Source organism: Taurulus bubalis (assembly GCF_910589615.1).
Source record: "Taurulus bubalis genome assembly, chromosome: 6".
Taxonomy (NCBI): Eukaryota; Metazoa; Chordata; class Actinopteri; order Perciformes; family Cottidae; genus Taurulus; species Taurulus bubalis.
In genome coordinates, this window is record NC_136594.1 from 9,268,738 (window position 1) to 9,279,256 (window position 10,519).

At 40.8% G+C, this 10,519-nt stretch overlaps 1 protein-coding gene across 1 annotated transcript; it reads right to left on the minus strand.

Annotated features, from left to right (window-relative positions):
• Positions 1-1,319: 1,319 nt before the first annotated feature.
• Positions 1,320-8,857, minus strand: ednraa (endothelin receptor type Aa; the record flags this gene model as incomplete). Its single annotated transcript, XM_079220239.1, has 7 exons — positions 1,320-1,457; positions 2,201-2,309; positions 2,682-2,815; positions 3,028-3,180; positions 4,563-4,761; positions 6,528-6,655; positions 8,369-8,857. The coding sequence occupies 7 exons, from the start codon at positions 8,855-8,857 to the stop codon at positions 1,320-1,322; spliced, it is 1,350 nt and encodes a 449-aa protein (XP_079076365.1).
• Positions 8,858-10,519: the final 1,662 nt, after the last annotated feature.

Here is a 10,519-nt window from a genome sequence, read left to right on the forward strand (position 1 = left end):
CACTTTATAAAAGTGGACTCTATACATATACATACACACATATATATACATATATATATATATATATATATATATATATATATGTATATATATATATATATATATATATATATATATATATATATATATATATATATATATATATATATATATATATATATATATATATATATATATATATATATGTATATATATATATACTCCGTTGGTTATACAAGCATAAAAGTCACAAGTATTGTTGATTATATTGGTTAAAATTCACAGTGTTTATAGAAAAGCAAATCCCTGTCTATTCCTTTCTAATTCCTCTCCGTTTGGTCTATGGTGATATTAGACCTGTCAAAATGCATTACCTCATATTTATCATTTGCTTGACATGTGCTATGGAAATACAGAGTTGTACCATATCCACGTTAGAACGTCCAACCCTGTACTTGGTTTTGTGCCAGTGTACTTTGGCTTATTCTGACACCAGATGTGATTCTGTGCTGAAATCTTTGTATGTCTGTGGATCATGGTAACAGAAAACAGAAATAGTGGGGGTTTCTTTCCCAATGAAAGGATGCATCTTTCTGTTTAGAGACATTTTCCCTCTTTACCTGATTTATCAGAAAATAGTTTTTGTCAAGCAGTGGGAAGCCAATGAACTTCAAAACGTTCTTCTAATTACACCACAAAGTAGCTCAATGAATTATGAGTGTGAGTAAGATACATTGTGCATGTTTAATGGAAAATTAATTGTTGTTTGAGTCGGTAACATGCTTTTCTGTTTTCCAACATCAATGAGTAGCGAACTCCTGGGGACAGCACATGCTCATCTCCCATCATTCCCTCTGACAGCGAGCAGTCTCCTTTTTCCTTCCTGTAGCTTTGCGCTTCCTTCCCAGTAGTGCTGCCCTTTACAGGAATAGCACGCTTTGCTACTGATTGAGAGTAGTTTATAGTCACCGCTCAGCTGCATCCTGTTAAGAGTCCTCGTCCTCCTCATCCCGCTCTCCTCGTTCTTCTCTCACGCTACAGCGTCACTGTCCGTGGGTTTGGGAATACAAGGAGTTTGTCAGAGGAAGTTTAGCTCCCTGAGGAGCTCCGGGCAACTTCAGAGCATTGTGCGCCAAATCCATTATTAGTTCCTTTTATCTCCAGTTCCTAATCCATCCATGCCAGGCTCATTTGTTGCTTCAGTGGTCCAAAGGATGTGCATTTATTGTCTGAAAAAGTACTTTGTGATGTATATATTCGAGGGTATGCATTTGTTGTATTTTAAAAAGCTGCTGGATATATGGAAGTGCTTTAAAATAGAGATGAGATGAATTGAGAGATCAGTCGCTGTCCTTCCTGATGCTGCGATCAGTGTGGACGTTGTTGGGCTCGGGGCTTTTACACTGGATACTGGTACCGTTCATGGGTCCGATGCTGCTCAGCTGGTTGTCAGAATAACACCAGCAGCACAAACACGACTTGAAGAACATGTGAAGAGAGAGAGAGAGAGAAATTAGAGGAATAGTCCAAGAAATTATGAAATAAAATGATTAGCTTTATTGACGGTGGTTAGATTAGAAGATTGATACCACTCTCATATTTCTGTTAAATGTGAAGCTGAAACCAGGAGACCATTAGCTTAGCTTAGCATTAAGACTGACATCAGAGGAAAACAGGAAGACTAGCTGGATCCAAAGGTAAGCAAATTCATCTTCCATCTCTTTTGTTTGATCTGTACAAAAGCAGTGTTAATCTGTCAAGTGACTTTTTTTTTATCCAGAGCAGTGTGTCTCCCTATTTCCAGTCTTTTTGCCAAGCTAAGGTAACCGGCTGATGGCGGCAGCTATTCTCTATAGTTTGCTCCACCACTTCTCTCCCACAAATCCTTTAATGTGCAAACTTGAGACCTGGTATATCTCCGGCCCAGGTTCGTTTGACAATTTGCAACGTGTGACCTCAGCCATACAAAGTGAATGCATAAATCACTGGTCTGCTTTTACATGTTGTTAAGGGAATGTCATCACCATCACAATCCCCTGTGTCATGAACAAAAGGCCGGAGTTCACTGTTTGCTTTACTGGCCAGACTAAATGTGTGTGTGTGTGTGTGTGTGTGTGTGTGTGTGTGTGTGTGTGTGTGTGTGTGTGTGAGGGAGAGATAAAGAATGAACATTTGAGTGTGTTAAATACATTAATATCCATCTGTTCTGGGAGAGTTGTACCTTGAAGCAGTTTTTAAACTTCTTGCTGACAAAGTAGAGGATAATGGGGTTTATGCAGGAGTTGATTGTTACAAGGTTGACACTTAGGTAATCCAGGACCAGCAGGAAACTGAAAATAGGAAGAAAAGAAGGAAGGGGGATGATAATTAGTTTTGATTGAGAACCAAAAACACCATGTAAACCTTTTTGGAGGTTTTAATAGTAAACAGAATTGGCAGAACAAGCCTTATTTCAGTAAACAAAAGAAAGAAGAAGAAATACTTAGAATAAACGTATTTGCATTTGGACCAGGATACATCTTAGAAAAGTCTATTCATTGGGCATTTGGAAACTTAAGGGTGCTGCCATTTTCTTAACCCACAAAGAAACATAACAAAAAAAACATTCTAAATCACAGAACAGTGCCATGTTATTTGCATACTCTGTTGCCTTTAGATCAAGTGACATTTGTGTATGAGAGTTTGTTCCACCAATAACTCACTTGAGCAGCTCACAGCGCGTCGTATAATCCTGGTTGTAAACCAACTTCTTAAGGATCCTGCTGAGGTGCAGTGGGAACCAGCAGAGGGCAAAGATAAGGACGAGGCAGAAAACGGCTCTGGCCACCTCCCTCCTCTGCAGAGAGAGAAACAACAGGTGTCATTCCACCGTAGGAGGGGACAATGGGATAAACACTGCGGACTGAGCCAATGGAATTGTACTTGAAAAAACCTGAATCAGATGATAAAGCCACATTACAAATGTTCTCGTGCTGTTAGTGAAATAAACACCCGACCGTATGTCAGTTTATTAGAGTTACAGGCTTGTAATTAGAAGCATTGTCCAACCTGTTTGAGGTGCTCACTGAGGGCTATCCGAAGGCTGCCATCCCTGCGGTTGAGCATCTCGCAGGTCATCAGAGTGTAGAACACAGCGGTGCAGGTCAGGGGTACACAAAAGTAGAAGCCAAGCAACCACCAGTCCTTTGCTTCCCTATAGAACTGCCGGAAAACAAGCACACGATATATAGTCAAATACATTTAAACTGAAATGACTGCATGACCTCTGTGACCCTTTAGTTTGAGGTCTTTCAAGCCACAGTTTATGTCTCTCACTCACGCCGTCCGAATTTCCCTTTTCATTGACTCGTTCACACAACTCCACCATCTTCCTGTCCCCGCTTTGACTCACTCTGATAGAATGATGATTTCAAAGATCAAATTGGACCTCATCTTTCTGTTCATTATTTTGTAATTGCCCATTTTTGTATTGAATTTGAAGTTAATTTGAAAGTTGTTGAAATTATTTAGTTTTTGCAGGTATGATCCCAGTAACTGAACCTGAACTACCAGACCACCCTGCACTGCAGAACCATTTCAGTCCATATATGAGTGCTACATGTGCATGCAGTGCAATAGGTCTGAAAAGATCCACTTCTTGCCTGTGGTTGTAAAACGTATTAAAAGTATACTCTTTCGAAAAGAAATGCTTCAATTCTAAAAAACGTGACTGAACTGTATTGCACAATTCATGCGAAAAGCAAAAACAAGATTGTTTTATGCATCAACTCTAAACTTTGGCTTTATAAACTCACAAAAAAAAAAAAAATCTTTTAAAGAAAATGTTCCATTTCATTGCTTAAATGGTACTGTTAAGAGTCAAGTTTTTCTCAGACCTCAGCTTTGCATTGCCGATATCTGAAAGACATTACTCCAATTTCGTACATATGGAATAGATGGACGCACATGTGGCTTAGCTTGAGGCCCAGGATTCCAGTTCTCAGTAATTGCACTTGGTCTGCAATCAATTATGTGCTCCAAGGATGTGAAAAGGTCCACAATCACATGGAGAGAAAGTACACACGGTTTATCCCATAAAGTGATACTCTACTCTACTTTTTAGTATCATATACTCACATACTGTATTGGAAGGTACTCCTTAAGTATTGAGTAGTGGGTTGATATACGAATTGTCTTGTGTTTTGTATATATATATATATATATATATATATATATATATATATATATATATATATATATATATATATATATAGTATATATACATACATATGCCCCTATAACCAAAATAGCACATCCTTGTACCAATAAAAACACTCACTGACCACAAACAAACAATACGCTTTTAAGACAACAGAAAGATGAAGCTGAACTTGTACTTTCACTTTGAGGAGTGTGCATGCAGGTGGGTTTCTTATCTCCTTAGTCCAGAATGTTTTGTCTATTCAGTGCAAAATGCAACTCCTACTGGTGTCTTGACACAATGTACTATACAGCACATCTTGGCCTCAATACGAGCAAAACACTGGGACACAAAAGCGCTAAACAGCGATTTTCTTATCCATAAATGATAAAAGATAGCGTACCAGCATGAAGTCACTCTTGGGGTTAAGCATGCAGGTGCGTATGGTTTCGTTCCTGTAGTCGAAGGTGATCATGTCGAAACCGATAGCCTCCGGCACGGCCAGGAAGAGCGACAGCAACCAGATAGTCATAATCTCTATGACTGTGAGCAGAGGGATGCCCACTCCCTGGACTCTGCTCCAGGAGGCCACGGCTCTGTACCTGTGAAGGGCGGACACAGAGGTTAAACAGATGGAGGAGGCGTTTTCAATTGATTGGGTTATAGTAAAAATGATGAAGGGATAGTGATTTACTGCAGCAGGAATGGTTATGATGTAGCACTCCTGAGAGTCAAATTAAAATGATAGCAGTATATAGTGCAGCACATTCAGCACGTTATTTCTTGATTATTAATTGAAACAGGGCTGCAGGAGTTCGGTAGCTTTCAGTCTGTGCTCCATCATTAAATAGAAACCATTAAAGTCATCATTTACTTTGTCTCTCCTGACTGACAAAGCTAACAACCTTTTCCTCATGCATGGCAGCACACCAAGCACAACAAACTGCTCAGTCAGCAAAGAATATCAAAATGTTAAGAATTAATGAAGCGAGATGATCAATTGTTTATTTTGAATATCTAATATTTATATTTTTTGTGAAGCTTCCAAACAGACTGGCCCATGTTGGCAGAGAGGTCTGTCTGCCGGCTTGTGTTTCCCACGCACTGAATATTTGTTTGCTTGTTTGTTTCATTAATGGAAACCACTTGTCGAAATGTTTTAGTAAAATCCTGCATCAAGATTTCATGGCAAAAACAATATATTTTTCATGATACATTTGAATTTCTCTGTTGAACAACATGGCGGCATTTATATTTCACTAAGTGGTAATGTATCTACCTTTTTCTCTTCCTCCAACATTGAAAAAGAGACTCAAGACACACACACACACACACACACACACACACACACACACACACACACACAAAAATCATTCTACATGTTTCCTGGAAACAAACGATGAGCATCTGCTCTCGAACATAACTGTAAAGCACTGCAGTCTTTTACTCATAAGAGAGGGCATTACATACGTATGTCTTCCCGGTTGAACCTTGGAGCCTATTCATAGCAGGCAGGCAAGCCTCTTATCTCTGAAGTTTTGTCTCGTGCACAAAGTAAGATGCTACAAAGCTTCAGCACTTTATGATCATCATTTATTCAATAGGGAATTTCTATTAAGGTATTAATAAAAACAAATAAAAAAAGATGTTGTCAGTGTACTTGCCATCAAGATAATGCTTTGCATATTAACATTAAATATAGAGTTTAAGGTGCATCTCATAGAAGAGCTCATCATGCAAGTTTCCAATGCAGAGGAAATGGATAAAAGTATTGACCTTTCCCAAAAGTGATCGTCATCTCAGCCAACCAAATCTTTGTTTCATTTAAACTGGAATCAAATCAAAAATACATGCTTCGCATAGCATCCACAATGATATTAAAAGAACACATTTATGACCAAGTAGTCCTAAGCAATGCTCTCTTGAGCTGAGTAAAAGATGGATGAATTGACATCACCCAAATTGACTTGGTTTAGTTTTTTATCCCAATGATTTGACAGTTTTCTTTAGCTATGAAAGAAAATATCTACAACATTTCTTTCAGGCTTTTCAGGCTGTCTTTACAAGACCATGTAACTTTAGAGGAAAGTTGCTCCTTTTCATGTCTCTATGGAATGATACAAACACAAATAAAACCACTTCTATGAGAATAAAAAAATACATTTTGGAGAAAGATGAATCTCTAAAGCCTACTTTAACATTCATATTTCAACAATCACCACATCATAGACATTATGCACACTCTACTAATAATGTATTTTGGGGGATTTTTTTAAGTTTACGCAGAGCAGGACATTTGCTTTAACTTTTTGCTGTCAAAGCTCCTGATGGGACTTAAGGAAGCCATGTGGCGTGTGAGAGCGCTGACCTGTCCACGCTGAGGGCGCACAGGTTGAGGACGGTGATGCCCACAGAGGCTTTCTGGAGGAAGGGCACCAGCTTGCACAAATACAGGCCAGCAACACTGTCATCGAAAGGCCAACGGGATGCCAGGAGCTGGTGGAAGAAGCACATACAATAACTGTCACATAAACACTTTTCTCATGAGGCAATACATCACATTTGTAACAGCATGTATTGCTCAACATTCACAATAATATCACTCAAATCCCAGTTTGGCTTCTCTAATGTGTCAGTACAAACAAAGTAAATGATTTCTTCACAAGTCCTTTGGGAGCAGACTTTTTAATCTCACTTCTATGACCGGGTTCATGCAAGCAGTCGTAATATCTATTTAAGGCAATTTCCCTGCAGATCGAGGCTTCAAAGACCTTTCCACGTCATCATAATGTCAGAGTGAGTTTAGTCTGACAAGGACCATATGGAGCTCATCAGCTGATAAAACTTTGCACGACTTTTGCAAAACTTTCACATTTCCTGCAAACATATTGCCTCCCAAAATGAATCCCAGAGCCACTTCCACAACCTCTTTTGATATTACTTCCTTTCAGAAAACAAGTCCAGGCCGTGTGAATTGAGACCTCAATCAAAGTGGTCTTTTCCTCCAGCATGATGCAAACTGCGTTAAACACGTTTCCCAAAGCTGAAGCCAGAAGAAGGACTTCATGGTGCTTCTTGGTCATCATTGTTGACTTGTTGATCAGCAGAGAGGAAACGGTTTTCAGTTCATAAGTAGCTGATTATTTTTGGAAACTCTGCCACAGCCCCGAGGAAGTTAACAAGGGGCTTCAGCATGGGTTCAACATTGTAGACGTGGCTCTTTCTTTGTTTGTGCTTACACTGTTCCCCCGGTAAGTTTTTTTTTTTGTTTCCTTTTGGCACATGTTGCTCTGCCCCCAATTCCCGAGTTGATTCTAACCAGGTGGCTTCCTCATTTCTTTCTTGTAAAATGGCGTCCCACAACACGTTGGAAAGATCAAGTTGACCGATGACTCCATTTTGCGATCGTTCTTGATTATCATACAACGCACAACTTTATTTATTGGTATAAATCAACCCAAGACAGGAGCACTAAGCCTATTTATTATCGTATTCTAAATTTGTAGTCCAAAAGTAAAGAAATGTGTTTTGAGTCCAATTGTTGCTCTCAGAGAAATGCACAAATTATATTTGAATGCATTAATAATAATTATAGACAACTACTAAAAGTAAGCTTTTGTTTTCTGATACTGTAAAAGTATCAGAAAATCAGTATTGCTAATAAATGCAGTACTTTTTTTTATACCAAAGAATTTGTCAAACTTTTAAACATCACTTTCATTTGTCTAAAACATAATAGATGGAGCTTTAATGAGGAACTGAGTTCAAAACTCCTCAAGTGATTTATCACGGATTTATCACTTGAGGAGTGATTTATCACTTGAGGAACACTGGGCACTTTTAATAATAAAACCTCTAGATATGGGTGAGTGACTAATGTTCTGGGTCAATACAAGGCCACTGGCATGTGTGACTACAGCCTGATTCAAGTATTTGTATAAGCCAACCATATCCCTGCTCCTCTCATCACTGATCGGCCCACACGAAGGGAGATAACGGCGTCCGACTGATTACACTTTCCCGTCTATTTGCACGCTCCCTGACACCCCTTCCCACTCACGCCCGTATTCCCGTCTGTAATATTCCACGTTATCTCTGCGTATCACCTCCATTGTTGCTGCATTTCATCATACCAACACAGGGACCTGTCACTTTCAAAATGATGTCACCACTTTAATGAAGCATGCATCAACAGAGTGAAAGTTGTACCTTGTACACAGTGATGGGTATACCCGTGATTATGTAGATGAGGTCCCCCAGGGCCAGACTGGCAATGAGGGCGTTTGGCCCATTCCTCATGCACTTGTTGTGGTATATAATCCTCAGCAGGGTGGTGTTGCCGACCAGGCCGACCACAAACACTATGATGGAAATGATGGTGTTGATGTACTTGAAATAGCCATTAATCGAAGTACTGACAGCGCACGGCGGAGGTCGCATCGGCCTCTTTACGACAGTGTTATTTCCAGATCCCACGGCTTGTGCCTCGGCCCCCGGGGCCCCCAGGTGGAGGCTGGGGCCCGTGCTGGGACTGGCGGTGCTGTAGAAAGCCGGGGACTGGAGGGTGGAGTGGACGAGGAAGCCTGGGAGAGAGTCCTCCTCTGCTACAGCTCTGTTTATCTGGCACATTCCTCTGGCTGCCATACAGGCCATTAGCACCAACATATGCACAGCTGGGGTGCCCATTATGGAACACATTTGGCGCTTTGATTTTTACTGACTGAAAGACGGTACTAATATTTCTCTGGTGAGAAAAGAAAAGAAATAACAAGAGGGAAAATTGGTTATTGACATATCATTTCCCAACAACTTCATCGCATTTGTCCAGCAGTGGAAAACCAAACCAAAGTGGAATATGATATATCAGTTACAAGGAAGTTAAACAGCATTACTGTCCTTTCAAAAGCTGTGAGGAAGTTAAACAACTTCTTCCAGACTTCAAAAAGGTTTTGCCACGGGGGCACAGATGGGAGATGCCAGGACCAGTTAGAGTCACCCGGTTCAGGATGAGGCATCAGCAGAGCGCATCGGGCATCTTGTTTGTTCTCAGTCGGTTACGGCTTTGTGTCAATAATGTTGCAGCTTCGCAGTGAAGCCTCTTATGCTTGTTTTCACAGTGAGCCTCATGCGTGTGTTCACAACTGAATGATTGTCTCACTTTTGCATTCTCCCTCTGTTTCTAATTTAGAAGGGTTTAAACATGTGGTTAACAAACAAAGAGCTTGAAAGAAGTGCTGCTGGGCTGATTTCCTGTCGATGTTTGTCAACGCAAGCATGGAAGGTTAAAATGAAAATCTAATGAAGATCCAGATCTATAAAACAAAATATAAATTGTAGTTATACTTTGGAATAACCTTTTGGGTCTATTTTTAATGACCTTTACTTTTAATGCCACCACACAGAGCAAAATACAAACTTTCTGGACAAAATCTGAGTAATTCATTCCACTCAACTCCTGGTAAAAAGCAGCTAAAGTTTTAAACTGTCAGATCGACAGAGAAGCCTTTTTCATCATGTCACCAGCACAGGCAACTCTTATAGCCCAGAGTTCTTCCTGTTCAAAGTCCCAGCTGTCACCAAGTACACAAAGAACAATTTAGCAGCCAGCCCTTCAAGTAGCATCACAGTTTAGCATCAGCATGACACTGCTGGGATCTGTGACAGCACGCAAACTGATCCATCCATAAATAATAAATACATTTGGTTTTCACCTACCGCTTCTAAAATGTCTGCCTGGCCCCCTTGGAAACCGTCAGGCAAACTTTCGGCTGAAGCCCCCAGACATCTGTATCACATCACATGAGTAATTAACGCACTATCAAAGCCGCACCGTATCCCACTTGGTTTGAGCAATGCACCCGTCTGCTCTGAGGTGCCTTCGCATTATGGCTCAGAGTTTCCTGTGGAGAGTTTGCACTACGTCTGTGTGTGAGTGTGTGTGTGTGTGTGTGTGTGTGTGTGTGTGTGTGTGTGTGTGTGTGTGTGCGTGTGAGGTTATGTGTATCTCTGCATGTGTTTGTGTGTGAGACACTTTGACTGGGTGGGATAGTAAATCTCCCCCCCCCCCCCCCCCCCCCTCCATCCCCCCCAACACACACTCCCCTTTCTCCTCTCTCTCAAAGGCACCGCCTGCTGACAGTCATCTCCAAAGCACAGCAGCGCACACACACACACACACATACACACACACACACACACACACACACACACACACACACACACACACACACACACACACACACACACACACACACACACAGGGGCGAGGGCATCTAGGAGCCCGACACCCCTCCAATCTGCCCTTTCCTTAAATCCTTCCTACCTTCTCTTTCGATCCCTCTCTGACTCCCATGATGTCTT